The sequence below is a fragment of the Myotis lucifugus genome, unplaced genomic scaffold (assembly GCF_000147115.1).
Source record: "Myotis lucifugus unplaced genomic scaffold, Myoluc2.0 scaffold_509, whole genome shotgun sequence".
In the NCBI taxonomy this organism is placed as follows: domain Eukaryota; kingdom Metazoa; phylum Chordata; class Mammalia; order Chiroptera; family Vespertilionidae; genus Myotis; species Myotis lucifugus.
In genome coordinates this window covers 166058-183400 of record NW_005871557.1, presented here as the reverse complement: position 1 = coordinate 183400, position 17343 = coordinate 166058, and the positions used below count along the sequence as shown (strand labels likewise).

At 55.7% G+C, this 17343-nt stretch overlaps 4 gene segments (V, D, J or C); all 4 read right to left on the bottom strand.

The window, feature by feature from the left end:
• Positions 1–3993: 3993 nt before the first annotated feature.
• LOC102436208 lies at positions 3994–6794 on the bottom strand. The segment is given in 4 exon segments: positions 3994–4282; positions 5487–5494; positions 6267–6601; positions 6726–6794. Coding segments are annotated over 4 exon segments (678 nt in total).
• A 1842-nt stretch (positions 6795–8636) lies between these two features.
• Positions 8637–9136, bottom strand: LOC111823478. The segment is given in 2 exon segments: positions 8637–8989; positions 9091–9136. Coding segments are annotated over 2 exon segments (399 nt in total).
• Positions 9137–11090: 1954 nt separating this feature from the next.
• LOC106694552 lies at positions 11091–11629 on the bottom strand. The segment is given in 2 exon segments: positions 11091–11482; positions 11584–11629. Coding segments are annotated over 2 exon segments (438 nt in total).
• A 1202-nt stretch (positions 11630–12831) lies between these two features.
• On the bottom strand, positions 12832–14761 carry LOC111823477. The segment is given in 3 exon segments: positions 12832–12837; positions 14244–14614; positions 14716–14761. Coding segments are annotated over 3 exon segments (423 nt in total).
• Between the last annotated feature and the right edge of the window lie 2582 nt (positions 14762–17343).

The window sequence follows — 17343 nt, the reverse complement described above, 5'->3', positions numbered from 1 at the left end:
TGCATTGGGACCACAGGGCGGTCCCACAGCGCCCCCTGCTGGTGGCAGCACACACCTGCCCTTGACCCAAAGCCCTGAGAGCCCAGCTGCACCTGCAGCTCAGAGGGGACTGTCTCTGGCCTCACATCCTGGCCTGGTCCCAGGTCCTGTGACTCTGATGCACTGGAGCCTCCCTGCAGCGCCTCACTCCCAGGAGGAGTCCCGTCTGCGGGAGGAGCCATCATGGACACAAAGGACAGAGTGATTAGGTTTCCCCTCCAGTGAAGATGGTGCAACAGTCAGTGCACAGTGACCCTCATGTCCGACGTCACAGACCAGGGACACCTTCCTCTGGTTACTGGGACTCACAGGGCTGTTCAGGGAATTTCCCGGGAACACACTCAGGGCCAAGTTCAAAGGAGGACTTTCCTCCAGACCTTTCACATCATGAGATCCATGTGCAGGTTCACAGAGATCTGATGCGATGGACTCAGACACATCATGGCTTCTGCAGGCCTCACAAGTGGCCAGTGGAAGGTGTCACAGCTCCTTCATTTCAGGAACTGACTTTTTATCTGCATTTCTGTGTTCTGTGTTTCTTATAGGATTTTCTTAGTTGTCTTAAAAAAAATTTATATTTAAATAAATCTTTACCTACTGTACTTTCTGAAATATTGTCCTATTTATTGACAAATGTGAAATTGTGCTGTGTGTGTTGACTCAGTGAAATTCTGGGCAGTTGACCACAGAAACCATCAAATCCTCACTGAATGGAAACCACAATAGGAACTTGTCACTTTTCTTTTAATCACTCACATGAGGATGAACCCTGACCTCGGACCTGAGGAGCCCGAGGGAGAGGAGGAGGTGAGGGAGGCAGCAGCAGAGGAGGGAAGAGGAGGAGGGAGGGTGTCACTGAGAGTCTGTGCTGGTTGTGACCAACCTTCTGTGGGTTTGATCAGAGAAGGAGAAGGTTGTGCCCATGACCAGGGTGGACACTAACATATCAGACATGATGGGTCAGTAGTGACACAGGGTTCACACACATGACATTAATGTGTGGGGAGCATGGCTGTCTGGGTGACCATGTGCAGTTGCAGACACAGGATGTGAGCTGATAGGAAACATCCCTGGTCTTGGCCCCTGGCCCCGGCCCAGGGCTCATGAAGCCTTTGTCACTCCCTGGGGTACCAGAGGGCCTTTTGCTGATGAGAGGACACTCGGTGGGCTCCAGGGATTGGCACCCTAAGTGCAGGCAGCCCTCACCTCGGGCTCTGAGGTTTTGCTATCACTTCCTCGTCTTCTGAGACACTGTGCATGACTAAAGCTGCTCCCACTGCCATGGTGTGTAGCACAGTAATAGTCAGCCTCATCCTCAGGCTGCAGCCCCGAGATGAGCAGGAGCCCCGCATTGGCAGAGGCGTCTTTGGATCCAGAGAAGCGGCTGGGGACTCCGGAGCCCTGGTACTTATCTGAGTCTGATTTAAAATTCAGGAGAAACCTGGGAGGGCTCCCTGGCTTCTGCTGGTACCAGGATATCCAGTAACCACTAATATCAGAAACACCACTCAGGGTGCAGGTGAGTCTGGCTGTGGCTCCCAGAGATGCAGAGAGGGAGGGCGGTTGAGTCACAGCAAACTGGGAGAGGGACCCTGCAGACACAAACACTTGTCAGTGATGGGCAGGGACCAGGGGACGGTTCCCAGGAGACTGAGCAGGAAGGGAAGAAGCCTGGTCCCAGGCCTGTCCCTACCTGTGCAGTGAGAGAGGAGCACGAGGAGCAGAGGAGTCCAGGCCATGGTGCTCACAGCCCTGAGCCCACAGTGGGGCTGGGCTGCCCAGGCCTCCTTTTCTCCCCACCCTCTGCCAGAGGAGGGGCTGCCATGCAAATGAGAGCCCCTTCAGGAACTGCCCAGCCCCTCCCTGGGCCCTGGGGCTGGAGCTCAGCTCACACCCCAGACTGAGGGGCAAGGAGGTGGGCTCACCCCTGGGGGCCCTGGGAGGAAGCACCTGCTGAGACAGCACATCACTGAGCACAGGGCCCAGCCACAGGCCCAGGCTCCTATTAGTTCCTGAATGTGCAGCTGCATTGGGACCACAGGCCGGTCTCTCGGCGCCCCCTGTTGGTGGCAGCACACACCTGCCCTTGGCCCAAAGCCCTGAGAGCCCAGCTGCACCTGCAGCTCAGAGGGGACTGTCTCTGGCCACACATCCTGTCCTGGTCCCAGGTCCTGTGATTCTGATGCACTGGAGCCTCCCTGCAGCGCCTCACTCCCAGGAGGAGTCCCGTCTGTGGGAGGAGCCATCATGGACACAAAGGACAGATTGATTAGGTTTCCCCTCCAGTGAAGATGGTGCAACAGTCAGTGCACAGTGACCCTCATGTCCGACGTCACAGCCCAGGGACACCTTCCTCTGGTTACTGGGACTCACAGGGCTGCTCAGGGAATTTCCCGGGAACACACTCAGGGCCAAGTTCAAAGCAGGACTTTCCACCAGACCTTTCATGTCATGAGATGCATGTGCAGGTTCAGGGAGATCTGATGTGATGGACTCAGACACATCATGGCTTTTGCAGGCCTCACATTGTTCAGTGAAAGGTGTCACAGCTCCTTCATTCCAGGAATTGACTTTTTATCACGTGTGTGGTGATCTGCATATCTGTGTCCTGTGTTTCCTGTTAGGATTTTCTCAGGTGTCCTAACTTTTTTTCATATTTTAAATAAAACTTTACTACTGTACTTTCTCACTCATTGTCCTATTTTTCTGAGAAATGTGAGAATGTGCTGTGTGTGCAGACTTAGTGAACGTCTGGACAGTTGAACGCAGAAACCACCACATCCTCACTGAATGGAAACTACAGCAAGAATTGTCACTTTTCCCTCAAACCTGCCTTTGAGGATGGAGTTAGACCTAAGGAGCCAGAGGGAGAGGCAGCAGCAGAGGAGTTAAGAGGAAGGGTGAGGGGTGTGCTGTCATTGAGAGTCTGTACGGGTTGTGAACAACTTTAAGTAGGTTTGTTCAGAGTAGAAAATGGTGTCTGTGACCAGCATGAATATTAACATCCTATATAATAAAAGCCTAATAAGCTAAGTGCCCAGTCATCCAGGCAGCCATTCAACAAAAGTGTAATATCCTTATGATATGCTCGGGGCCCTCAACCACTCGCTATGACACACACTGACCCCTAGGGGGCAGACGCTCAATGCAGATTTGCCCCCTGGTGGTTGTGAGCTCCCACAGTGGGAGCGTGGCTCAGCCAGAAGCCAGGCTCAGGGGAGCAGGCCTAAGCCGTCAGTAGAACATTCCCTGAGTGCTCCCGGACTGTGAGAGGGGACAAGCTGGGCTGAGGGACACCCCTCCAGTGCATGATTTTCATCCACCAGGCCTCTAGTTTTAAATAGAACTGTACCTACTGTACTTTCTGACTCATTATCCTATTTTAGTGACAAATGTGAGATTGTGATGTGTGTGCAGATGTGGTGGACGTCCATGCAGTTGAATGCAGAAACCCTCACATCCTCACTGAATGGACACCACAGCAGGAACTTGTCCCTTTGCCATGAAACCCTCACATGAGGATGGAGTGAAGAGCTGAGGAGTCGAGGGAGAGGAGGGGGTGAGGGAGGCAGCAGCAGAGGAGGGAAGAGGAGGAGGGAGGGTGTCCCTGAGAGTCTGAGCTGTTTGTGACCAACCTTCTGTGGTTTGTTCAGGGAAGGAAATGGTTGTGTCCATGACCAGGGTGAACACTAACATCTCAGACATGATGGGTCAGTGGTGACACAGGGTTCACACACATGACATTAATCTGTGGGGGAGCATGACTATCTGGGTGACCATGTGTACTTGCAGACACAGCATGTGAGCTGATAGGAAACACACGCTGGTCTCGTCCCTGTTCCCGGCACAGGCTTCTGAAGCCATTGTCATTCCCTGGGGGACGGGCGGACCTTTTGCTCTGAAGGGTTTACTCTGCATGGGCTCCTGGGATTGACACCCAAGGGCAGACCGTCATCACCTCTGTGCCAGGGGTTTTGGTCTCACTTCCTCATCATCTGAATCACTGTGAGCACCGCTATCATATGTAGCACAGTAATAGTCAGCCTCGTCCTCAGGCTGCAGCCCCGAGATGGTCAGGAGCCCCGCATTGGTCGAGGCGTCTTTGGATCCAGAGAAGCGGCTGGGGACCCCGGAGCCCTGATCCTTATTTGAGTCTGAGTAGTAGGACAGTAGGTACCGGGGACGGCTCCCTGGCTTCTGCTGGTACCAGGATATCCAGTAGCTGCCAACATTGAAGCCACTGCTGAGGGTGCAGGTGAGTCTGGCTGTGGCTCCCAGAGATGCAGAGAGGGAGGGCGGCTGAGTCAGCACAGGCTGCTGGGAGAGGGACCCTGCAGACACAGACACTTGTCAGTGATGGGCAGGGACCAGGGGACGTTTCCCAGGAGACTGAGCAGGAAGGGAAGAAGCCTGGTCCCAGGCCTGTCCCTACCTGTGCAGTGAGAGAGGAGCGCGAGGAGCAGAGGAGTCCAGGCCATGGTGCTCACAGCCCTGAGCCCACAGTGGGGCTGGGCTGCCCAGGCCTCCTTTTCTCGCCCACCCTCTGCCAGGGGAGGGGCTGCCATGCAAATGAGAGTCCCTCCAGGGACTGCCCAGCCCCTCCCTGGGCCCTGGGGCTGGAGCTCAGCTCCCATAGGAGACTGAGGAGCACGGATGTGGGTTCACCCCTTGGGGGGCCCTGGGAGGAAGCACCTGCTGAGACAGCACATCACTGAGCACAGGGCCCAGCCACAGGCCCAGGCTCCTATTAGTTAAGGTCCTTAATGTGCAGCTGCACTGGGACCACTGGGCGGTCTCACAGCGCCCCCTGCTGGTGGCAGCACACACCTGCCCTTGGCCCAAAGCCCTGAGAGCCCAGCTGCACCTGCAGCTCAGAGGGGACTGTCTCTGGCCTCACATCCTGGCCTGGTCCCAGGTCCTGTGACTCTGATGCACTGGAGCCTCCCTGCAGCGCCTCACTCCCAGGAGGAGTCCCGTCTGTGGGAGGAGCCATCATGGACACAAAGGACAGATTGATTAGGTCTCCCCTCCAGTGAAGATGGTGCAAAAGTCAGTGCACAGTGACCCTCATGTCCGACATCACAGACCAGGGACACCTTCCTCTGGTTACTGGGACTCACAGGGCTGTGCCCAAGGAGGGCGCCCTGGCTCCGCCCTCATTGTTGGCTCCTCACCCGCCTGCCCCACCCTGTCTGCTCTTGGGACCCCACAAACATGGGGACTCACAGGTGGGAGACCTGGTCATGGATTCATTCATCCTTTATCTCATGTGTGACCTCCTCCTGAGAGAATAAAGGAGGATGGAGCGGGTTCATGGATGGGCATTGGGTAAGTTTTAACTATTAACTGTGCTCATAGTTTGGCCAGAAATGGCGCCACACTCTGGATGAGAGGAGATTGCACGTGACTGGGTCACAGCGCTCTGACCTCAGGTGAGTTTGTGTCACTGTTTGGTCTGAAAGATGGGAACACAGAGGCACAGGGAGATGCCACAGCTAGTCTCCATCCAGCTGATGGGCATGAACAGGCATGAAGGTTAAAGGCTGCCTAATAGCCAAAACCGGTTTGGCTCAGTGGATAGAGCGTCGGCCTGCGGACTGAAGGGTTCCAGGTTCGATTCTGGTCAAGGGCATGTACCTGGGTTAAGGGCACATCCCCAGTGGGAGATGTGCAGGAGGCAGCTGATTGATGTTTCTAACTCTCTATCTCACTTCCTCTCTGTAAAAAATCAATAAAATATAAATAAATAAATAAGTAAATAAATAAATAAAGGCTGCCTAATAGCTGAGAACAGGTGCTTTTAACAAAGTGGTTCTCACACTGGGGTGATTTGGCACCCTCAGGGGCTATTTGGAAACGTCAGGAGTTGTTTTTATGGGTCAGAACCTAGAGAAGAGGAGCTACTGCATCTTCTGGGTGGAGCCCACAGGAAGCTTCCAGATGCCCCGCACACGCACAGCAGCCCCCTCCACAGGCCTCACCCCCACCCCATTGTCAGACGTGCGGAGGCTCAGAAACCCTGTTCTGAACTAGTCCGCCCCCAGCGAGTGACTGCACAGCACACAGGGCGCCATCCATCAAGAGAAGGGGGGATCTGAGTGACAGAGAGGGGCTCAGAGCCTGCCATCTCAACACAGACTTTCCAGCAGGAGGCAGCAGAGAGCACCCCCTGGTGGGGCAGGTGAAGGCAGCCCCAGGACCCAGGCTCTGGGGAGTTTTTGTCTCACTTCCCCGTGAGCCTGGAGCTCTGTGTGCTTATAGCCACCACCATAGGACTGACAGTAGTAGTCGGCCTCGTCCTCGGGCTGCAGCCCCGAGATGGTCAGGTGGGCGGCGTTGGAGGAGCTGTCGATGGAGCCAGAGAACCGATCGGGGACCCCCGAGGGTCTGTCATCATCTTCGTAGATCACCAAGGTGGGCGCCCTGCCCGGGCGCTGCTGGTACCAGGACACATAGTAGCCTCCAATGTTGCCGCTGCTGCGGGTGCAGGAGATGACGGCCTTCTGTCCCGGAGACCCCGACACAGACGGGGGCTGAGTCAGCACAAACTGGGCCCAGGACCCTGCAAGGAGGGGGCGACACAGACATCAGAGGGGACAGCACAGACCCCTGGCCCAGGGAGGGAGGGGGAGGTCATGCTCCCGGGTGACAGTCAGGTGCCCCCCCAGACCCCTCTCAGGCAGCACCTGTGCCGTGAGCCAGGAGGGCGAGGAGAAGGGGAGCCCAATCCATGGTGCACAGGCCCCCACACTCTGCTTCCTGAGCCGCACAGCCAGGCTGAGCCCTCACCTTCTTATGAGCCCTGACCCCCAGGTGGAGGCTCCATGCAAATCTCCCCCTGTCTGCAGGCTGCACAGCTCCTCCTTCACACTTGGCCTTGGTCCCACCAGAGAGAAAAGCCTGAGATGGGGCCTTATTCCCACAGAAGACCTGCCTGAGGCTGGGGGCGGGGCGGGGAGGGGGCACAGCAGAGCAACTGGGGAGCAGGCAGCAGGGGCTTCTACCACAGCGCCCCCTGGGGGACACAGGGCGCAAGTCAGCCCTTGGGGAGTGAAAGTGAAGCATGAGGAGGAGAGGGTGCTGGACAGGCGCACACACTGGGCAGGGAGTGGACTGGGCAGCCCTGCACCCCACTGGCAGCCTTGCCCAGGAAAGGGCTGGGCGTGGAGGTCTGGCCCCACTTCCTTCTGGCCGCCCCTCTCCCTGCGCAGTAATAAGGCCCTGGGCTCCCTCTGTGGTTGGAGGAGGCGGACAGCTGGTCCCGCTGTCCCCTGGGAGCAGCCAGGGAGAGGCCGCTGCTGGGCAGCCCCTGTCGGGAGGTGGGAGCAGGAGCTTCTGCTCAGAAGCCTCTGGGCCCCCATGTCCCTCTGTGAGCACAGAGCTCAGTCAGGGCTGGGCAGTGCCTGACCTTCCCGCACGGGGCCTCCCTCAGCCCCTAGATGGCCCCGTGGCTCCTGCCCCTCCTGCCCCTCCTGCCGAGGTCACGGTCTGGCCTGTCCCATGGCTCTGACTTCCTGTCCTCTGCCCTGGCCGCTGGCTGATCACAGGGATTTAAAAGCCTGTGTGGCCAGAGCTGCCACCACTTCCAATGGGACTCAGATTTGTGGTGTCTTTTTATCCTCACCCGAGGGTATGTTCCCATTGATGTTTAGGGAGAGTGGATGGGAGAGGGAGGGACAGAGAGAAACATCGATGTGAGAGAGACACTTGTATTGGTTGCCTCCTGCATGTGCCCTGACCAGGACCCGGGCTAAAGTGGAGCCTGAAACCGAGATACATGCCCTTGACTGGAATCGAACCCAGGTCCCTTCGGCCTGCAGTCCTATACTCTATCCACTGAGCAACACCAGCTAGGGGCACATGTGGCTAATATTAATATAGTCAGTGTGCTGTAGACACTGATACCTTATAGGGGAATAACTCAGTAAATAAATAAGAAGCAAACGGAACGATGCTGGAGAAGTGAGCTGTTGCCTGAGAAACCCTCCATTCAGGATGGACAGGGAGTTAAAAGAGCAGATTATTCCAGGCAACGTTGCTTCTTTTATTTTTATTTTCACCTTAAATATTTCTTAATTTTTCAATTACAGCAGAAACATGTCACTCTTCTCTGAAACACTCACGTGACAATGGAGTTAAGAGCTGAGGAGCCCGAGGGAGAGGAGGAGGTGAGGGAGGCAGCAGCAGAGGAGGGAAGAGGAGGAGGGAGGGTGTCACTGAGAGTCTGAGCTGTTTGTGACCAACCTTCTGTGGTTTGTTCAGAGAAGGAGAAGGTTGTGTGTATGACCAAAGTGAACACTAACATATCAGACATGATGGGTCAGTAGTGACACAGGGTTCACACACATGACATTAATCTGAGGGGGACCATAGGTGTCTGGTAGACCATGTGCAGGTGCACACACAGGATTTGAGATGATAGGAAACATAGGCTGGTCTCCGTCCGTGACTTCGGCCCAGGGTTCCTGAACCCTTGTCACTCCTTGAGGGACGGGCAGACTTTTGCTCTGAAGAGTAGACTCTGCCTGGGCTCCTGTGATTGACACCCATGGGCAGTCATCACCTCTGGGCCCACGGGTTTTGGTCTCACTTCCTCGTCATCTGAGACACTGTGAGTAATGAAAGCTGCTCCCACTGCCATGATATGTAGCACAGTAATAGTCAGCCTCGTCCTCAGGCTGCAGCCCCGAGATGGTCAGGAGCCCTGCATTGGCCGAGGCGTCTTTGGATCCAGAGAAGCGGCTGGGGACTCCGGAGCCCTGGTGCTTATCTGAGTCTGATTTATATTCCAGGAGGTACCGGGGAGGGCTCCCTGGCTTCTGCTGGAACCAGCGTATCTTGTAATCACCAACACTGAAGCCACTGCTCAGGGTGCAGGTGAGTCTGGCTGTGGCTCCCAGAGATGCAGAGAGGGAGGGAGGCTGAGTCAGCACAGGCTGGGAGAGGGACCCTGCAGACACAGACACTTGTCAGTGATGGGCAGGGAACAGGGAACCTTTCCCAGGAGCCTGAGCAGGAAGGGAAGGAGCCTCGTCCCAGGCCTGTCCCTACCTGTGCAGTGAGAGAGGAGCGCGAGGAGCAGAGGAGTCCAGGCCATGGTGCTCACAGCCCTGAGCCCACAGTTGGGCTGGGCTGCCCAGGCCTCCTTTTCTCCCCCACCCTCTGCCAGAGGAGGGGCTGCCATGCAAATGGGGGTCCCTCCAGGGACTGCCCAGCCCCTCCCTGAGCCCTGGGGCTGGAGCTCAGCTCACACCCCAGACTGAGGAGCACGAAGATGGGCTCACCCCCTGGGGGCCCTGGGAGGAAGCACCTGCTGAGACTGCACATCACTGAGCACAGGGCCCAGCCACAGGCCCAGACTCCTATTAGTTAAGGTCCTTAATGTGCAGCTGCATTGGGACCACAGAGCGATCTCACAGCGCCCCCTGCTGGTGGCAGCACACACCTGCCTTGGCCCAAAGCCCTGAGAGCCCAGCTGCACCTGCAGCTCAGAAGGGACTGTCTCTGGCCACACCTCCTGGCCTGGTCCCAGGTCCTGTGACTCTGATGCACTGGAGCCTCCCTGCAGCGCCTCACTCCCAGGAGGAGTCCCGTCTGTGGGAGGAGCCATCATGGACACAAAGGACAGATTAATTAGGTTTCCCCTCCAGTGAAGATGGTGCAAAAGTAAGTTCACGTGAGCTGCAGAGGAAACACCTTTTTTAACCGCTCATAGGCTAAGCTCCCCGTTCACCACTCGCAGTGTTCTTGGTACCTCTGGTAATAAGAATCCAAGAAGGTGATCTAGGGTTTTTCCACCCCACTCCTCTAGGAAAAAACGAAGGTCCGCTACTTGAGGAGCTAATAAATGTCATATCCTGCCCTAGCCAGTATGGCTCAGTGGATAGAGCCTCGACCTGTGGACCGCAGGGTCCAGATTTGATTCTGATAAAGGGCATGTGCCTAGGTTGCAGGCTCCTCCCTGCCCGGGGCCCAGGTCAGGGTTCATATAGGAGGCAACCAATCGAAGTGTCCCTCTCACATTGATGTTTTTCTCTGTCTTTCCTTCTCTCTTCCATGATCTCTAAATATCAATGGAAAAGTATCCTCAGGTGAGGATTAAAAAAAAAACAGAAGGAAAGAAATGTTATATCCTATGAAAGACACATCTTGAAAATGCCCAAAGAAAGTTGCCATTTTTTCATGATGAAGGGACTAGAGTCCGTGTTGATGAAAACACCTTGGCTGCTGTGGCGGCTGGCAGTGGCAGCAGCAGTGGGATGAATGAGGTGGTTCATTCCCCTGATCAGCAAGTCACCTCCCGCAAAGGGAGGCCAGACTGTGGCCTAGGCCTGCTCCCCGTGGGGAGCGGGTCTAAGCTGTCAGTAGGACATTCCCTGAGGGCTCCCAGACTGTGAGAGGGGACAGGCTGGGCTGAGGGACCCTCCTCCAGTGCACAAATTTCGTGCTCCAGGCCTCTAGATTTAAATAAAACTGTACCTACTGTACTTTCTGACTCATTGTCCTATTTTAGTGACAAATGTGATGTGTGTGCAGATGTGGTGAATGTCTGTGCTGTAAAACAAAGAAACCATCACATCCTCAGTGAATGGTAACCACAGCAGGAACTTGTCACTTTGCCATGAAACCCTCACGTGAGCATGGAGTTAAGAGCTGAGGATCCCGAGGGAGAGGAGGAGGTGAGGGAGGGAGCAGCAGAGGAGGGAAGAGGGGGAGGGAGGGTGTCACTGAGAGTCTGTGCTGGTTGTGACTAACCTTCTGTGGGTTTGATCAGAGAAGGAGAAGGTTGTGCCCATGACCAGGGTGGACACTAACATATCAGACATGACGGGTCAGTAGTGACACAGGTTCACACACATGACATTAATGTGGGGAGCATGACTGTCTGGGTGACCATGTGCAGGTGCAGACACAGGATGTGAGCTGATAGGAAACATACGCTGGTCTCGGCCCTTGGCCCCGGCACAGGCTCCTGAACCCTTGTCACTCCCTGGGGACGGGCCGGCCTTTTGCTGATGAGGGGACGCTGGGTGGGCTCCTGGGATTAAAATCTAAGAACAGACAGTCATCACTTCTGGTCCCAGGGGTTTTGGTCTCACTTCCTCATCATCTGAATCACTGTGACCATTGCTATGATATGAAGCGCAGTAATAGTCAGCCTCGTCCTCAGGCTGCAGCCCCGAGATGAGCAGGAGCCCCGCATTGGCCGAGGTGTCTTTGGATCCAGAGAAGCGGCTGGGCACCCCGGATCCTTGGCCCTTATCTGAGTCTGAGTAGTAGTTCAGGAGGTACCGGGGAGGGCTCCCTGGCTTCTGCTGGTGCCAGGTTATCCTGTATATACCAACATTGAAGCCACTGCTCAGGGTGCAGGTGACTCTGGCTGTGGCTCCCAGAGATGCAGAGAGGGAGGGAGGCTGAGTCAGCACAGGCTGGGAGAGGGACCCTGCAGACACAGACACTTGTCAGTGATGGGCAGGGACCAGGGGACGGTTCCCAGGAGACTGAGCAGGAAGGGAAGAAGCCTGGTCCCAGGCCTGTCCCTACCTGTGCAGTGAGAGAGGAGCGCGAGGAGCAGAGGAGTCCAGGCCATGGTGCTCACAGCCCTGAGCCCACAGTGGGGCTGGGCTGCCCAGGCCTCCTTTTCTCCCCACCCTCTGCCAGAGGAGGGGCTGCCATGCAAATGAGGGTCCCTCCAGGGACTGCCCAGCCCCTCCCTGGGCCCTGGGGCTGGAGCTCAGCTCACACCCCAGACTGAGGGGCATGGAGGTGGGCTCACCCCTTGGGGGCCCTGGGAGGAAGCACCTGCTGAGACAGCACATCACTGAGCACAGGGCCCAGCCACAGGCCTAGTCTCCTGGGATGGATGTGCCCCTATGAGCAGCTGCATTTGGACCACAGGGCGGTTCCACAGCGCCCCCTGCTGGTGGCAGCACACACCTGCCCTTGGCCAGAGCCCTGAGAGCCCAGCTGGACCTGCAGCTCAGAGAGGACTGTCTCTGGCCACACATCCTGGCCTGGTCCCAGGTCCTGTGACTCTGATGCACTGGAGCCTCCCTGCAGCGCCTCACTCCCAGGAGGAGTCCCGTCTGCGGGAGGAGCCATCATGGACACACAGGACAGAGTGATTAGGTTTCCCCTCCAGTGAAGATGGTGCAAAAGTCAGTGCACAGTGACCCTCATGTCCGACGTCACAGCCCAGGGACACCTTCCTCTGGTTACTGGGACTCACAGGGCTGTTCAGGGAATTTCCCGGGAACACACTCAGGGGCAAGTTCAAAGGAGGACTTTCCACCAGACCTTTCAGGTCATGAGATGCATGTGCAGGTTAGTAGGGATCTGATGCGATGGACTCAGACACATCATGGATTCTGCAGGCCTCACATTGGCCAGTGGAAGGTGTCACAGCTCCTTCATTTCAGGAACTGACTTTCTATCATGTGTGTGGTGATCTGCATTTCTGTGTCCTGTGTTTCTAGTTAGGATTTTCTTGTTTATCCTAAAATTTCTTTATATCTGTATATATAAAATGGTAATATGCTAATTAGCCTGGATGCCATAACAGTCAGGACAGGTCAGGAGAACGCTGCTCGCTCAGGTGAGGCCAGGAGTGGACACTGACATGGGCCTGGGGCTGCTCCAGCCGTGGTACACCAGCAGTCCCACCTCTGCGCATTAGTTGCAGAGGAAACACCTTTTTTGACCGCTCATTGGCTAAGCTCCCCGAACACCACTCGCAGTTCTTGGTAACTTGGGTGATAACAATCCCGGAAGGTCATCTAGGACTTTTCCACCTCAGACCTGAAGGAAAAAACAAAGATCCGCTGCTGGAGGGGCTAAGAAATGTCATATCCTGCCCTGGCCAGTTTGGCTCAGTGGAAAGAGCCTCGGCCTGTGGACCGCAGGGTCCTGGTTCGATTCTGATAAAGGGCATGTGCCTAGTTGCAGGCTCTGCCCCGGCCAAGGCTCAGGTCAGGGCTCATGCAGGAGGCAACCAATGGGAGTGTCCCTCTCACAGTGATGTGTTTCTCTGTCTTTCCCATTCTCTTCCATGCTCCCTAAAAATCAATGGGAAAATATCCTCAGGTGAGGATTAAAAAAAAAAGAAGAAAAAAAAAGAAAGAAAGAAGGAAAGAAAGAAAGAAAGAAAGAAAGAAAGAAAGAAAGAAAGAAAGAGAAAGAAAGAAAGAAAGAAAGAAAGAAAGAAAGAAAGAAAGAAAGAAAGAAAGAAAGGAAGGAAGGAAGAAAGAAAGGAAGAAAGAAAGGAAGGTCATATCCTATGAAAGAGACATCTTAAAAATGCCTAAAGAAAGATGTCATTTTTTTGTGGTGAAGGGACTGGAGCACATGTTGATGAAAACACCTTGGCAGCTGTGGTGGTCGGTAGTAGCAGTGCCAGTGGGATGATGGGCGTTGTGCCTTCCCCTGATCAGCTGGTCACCTCCCACAGAGGGAGGCCAGACTGTGGCTTAAGCCGTCAGTAGGACATTCCCTGAGGGCTCCAGGACTGTGAGAGGGGACAAGCTGGTCTGAGGGACACCCCTCCAGTGCACAATTTTCGTGCACCAGGCCTCTAGTTTTAAATAAAACTGTACCTACTGTACTTTCAGACTCATTGTCCTATTTTTGTGACAAATGTGAGAATGTGCTGTGTGTGCAGATGTGGTGGACGTCTGGGCAGTTGAACCCAGAAACCATCACATCCTCAGTGAATGGAAACCACAGCAGGAACTTGTCACTTTTCCCTGAAACCCTCACATGAGGATGGAGATAAAACCTGAAGAGCCCAAGGGAGAGATGAGGAGGTGAAGGAGGCAGCAGCAGAGGAGGGAAGAGGAGGAGGGAGGGTGTCACTGAGAGTCTGTGCTGGTTGTGACCAACCTTCTGTGGTTTGATCAGAGAAGAAGAAGGTTGTGTCCATGACCAGGGTGAACACTAACATATCAGATATGACAGGTTAGTAGTAACTCAGGGTTCAACATGTAATTAATGTGTGGGGGAGCATGACTGTCTGGGTGACCATGTGTAGTTGCAGACACAGGATGTGAGCTGATAGGAAAAATATGCTGGTCTCGGTCCCAGGCCCCAGACCCCAGCCTAGGGCTCCTGTAACCTTAGTCACTCACTGGGTGACGGGAGGGCCTTCGTTGATGGGGGGCGCTGGGTGGGCTCCTATGATTGACACCCTGAGTGCAGGCAGCCCTCACCTCAGACCCCAGGGGTTTTGGTCTCACTTCCTCATCGTCTGAGACACTGTGAGCACTGCTATGAGGTGTAGCGCAGTAATAGACAGCCTCGTCCTCAGGCTGCAGCCCCGTGATGGTCAGGAGCCCTGCATTGGCCGAGGCGTCTTTGGATCCAGAGAAGCGGCTGGGGACCCCGGAGCCCTGGCCCTTAATGGAGTCTGTGTGGTAGTAAAGGAGGTACCGGGGAGGGCTCCCTGGCTTCTGCTGGTACCAGGATATGTAGTAGCTGCCAACATTGGAGCCACTGTTCAGGGTGCAGGTGAGTCTGACTGTGGCTCCAGGAGATGCAGAGAGGGAGGGCGGCTGAGTCAGCACAGGCTGGGAGAGGGACCCTGCAGACACAGACGCTTGTCAGTGATGGGCAGAGACCAAGGGACCTTTCCCAGGAGACTGAGCAGGAAGGGAAGAAGCCCGGTCCCAGGCCTGTCCCTACCTGTGCAGTGAGAGAGGAGCACGAGGAGCAGAGGAGTCCAGGCCATGGTGCTCACAGCCCTGAGCCCACAGTGGGGCTGGGCTGCCCAGGCCTCCTTTTCTCCCCACCCTCTGCCAGAGGAGGGGCTGCCATGCAAATGGGGGTCCCTCCAGGGACTGCCCAGCCCCTCCCTGGGCCCTGGGCTGGAGCTCAGCTCACACCCCAGACTGAGGGGCATGGAGGTGGGTTCACCCCTTGGGGGGCCCTGGGAGGATGTACCTGCTGAGAGAGCACATCACTGAGCACAGCGCCCCAGCCACAGGCCCAGTCTGCTGGGATGGATGTGCCCCTATGACCAGCTGTGCAGGAACCACAGGGCGGTCCCACAGCGCCCCCTGCTGGTGGCAGCACACACCTGCCCTTGGCCCAAAGCCCTGAGAGCCCAGCTGCACCTGCAGCTCAGAGGGGACTGTCTCTGGCCACACATCCTGGCCTGGTCCCAGGTCCTGTGACTCTGATGCACTGGAGCCTCCCTGCAGCGCCTCACTCCCAGGAGGAGTCCCGTCTGTGGGAGGAGCCGTCATGGACACAAAGGACAGATTGATTAGGTCTCCCCTCCAGTGAAGATGGTGCAACAGTCAGTGCACAGTGACCCTCATGTCTGATGTCTCAGACCAGGGACACCTTCCTCTGGTTACTGGGACTCACAGAGCTGCTCAGGGAATTTCCCGGGAACACACTCAGGGCCAAGTGCAAAGGAGGACTTTCCACCAGACCTTTCATGTCATGAGATACATGTTCAGGTTCATAGAGATCTGATGCGATTGACTCAGACACATCATGGCTTCTGCAGGCCTCACATTGGCCAGTGGAAGGTGTCACAGCTCATTCATTTCAGGAATTGACTTTTTATCTGCATTTCTGTGTCCTGTGTTTCTTGTAGGATTTTCTTAGTTGTCCTAAAAATTTTTTATATTTAAATAAATCTTTACCTACTGTACTTTCTGACTCATTGTCCTATTTTAGTGACAAATGTGAGATTGGGCTGTGTGTGCAGATTCAGTGAAATTCTGGGCAGTTGACCGCAGAAATCATCACATCCTAACTGAATGGAAACCACAATAGGAAATTGTCACTTTTCTCTGAATCCCTCACATGGGGATGAACCCTGTCCTAGGACCTGAGGAGCCCGAGGGAGAGGAGGAGGTGAGGGAGGCAGCAGCAGAGGAGGGAAGAGGAGGAGGGATGGTGTCCCTGAGAGTCTGTGCTGGTTGTGACCAACCTTCTGTGGGTTTGATCAGAGAAGGAGAAGGTTGTGTCCCTGACCAGGGTGAACACTAACATATCAGACATGATGGGTCAGTAGTGACACAGGGTTCACACACATGACATTAATCTGTGGGGAGCATGGCTGTCTGGGTGACCATGTGCAGGTGCAGACACAGGATGTGAGCTGATAGGAAACACATGCTGGTCTCGGCCCCTGGCCCCGACACAGGCTCCTGAAGCCTTGTCACTCCCTGGGGGGCGGGCGGGCCTCTTGCTGATGAGGGGACGCTGGGTGGGTCCTGGATGTGGTCGGGCCACTGGAGAGGCCGGGGAGGATTAGAAGCTTGGAAGCCTCACACCTACCCCCCATTTGCTTGAAGGGGAGAGGGCTCAGGTGGAGTTTGCAAATTCATGGAACCCAAGGGAGGGATCCTGGGAACCTTTGATTTATAGCGCAGGAGTTGTATGATACTCGGGACCTTCCACCTGTGATGGGCACCTTGTGGAACTGGCCCTTTAACTGTGAGTCCAACACAGTCTCCAGGCAGAGGCTCCCACAGACGCTCCTCCCTGAAGGGAGGCTCAGAGCCACCACCTCTGGGGCCAGGGGTTTTTGTCTCACTTCCTCGTCATCTGAGACACTGTGCATAACGTAGTTGCTCCCACTGCCATGTTCTATAGCACAGAAATACTCAGCCTCGTCCTCAGGCTGCAGCCCTGAGATGAGCAGGAGCCCCGCATTGGCCGAGGCGTCTTTTGATCCAGAGAAGCGGCTGGGGACCCCGAAACCCTGGTTCTTACTTGAGTCTGATTGATATTCCAGGAGAAACCGGGGAGGGCTCCCTGGCTTCTGCTGGGACCAGAGTATCCACTTATCACTAATATCAGAAACACCACTCAGGGTGCAGGTGAGTCTGGCTGTGGCTCCAGGAGATGCAGAGAGGGAGGGCGGCTGAGTCACCACAACCTGTGAGAGGGACCCTGCAGACACAGACACTTGTCAGTGATGGTCAGGGACCGGGGGACGTTTCCCAGGAGACTGAGCAGGAAGGGAAGAAGCCTGGTCCCAGGCCTGTCCCTACCTGTGCAGTGAGAGAGGAGCACGAGGAGCAGAGGAGTCCAGGCCATGGTGCTCACAGCCCTGAGCCCACAGTGGGGCTGGGCTGCCCAGGCCTCCTTTTCTCCCCGACCCTCTGCCAGGGGAGTGGCTGCCATGCAAATGGGGGTCCCTCCAGGGACTGCCCAGTCCCTCCCTGGGCCCTGGGGCTGGAGCTCAGCTCACACCCCAGACTGAGGGGCATGGAGGTGGGCTCACTCCTTGGGGGCCCTGGGAGGAAGCACCTGCTGAGACAGCACATCACTGAGCACAGGGCCCAGCCA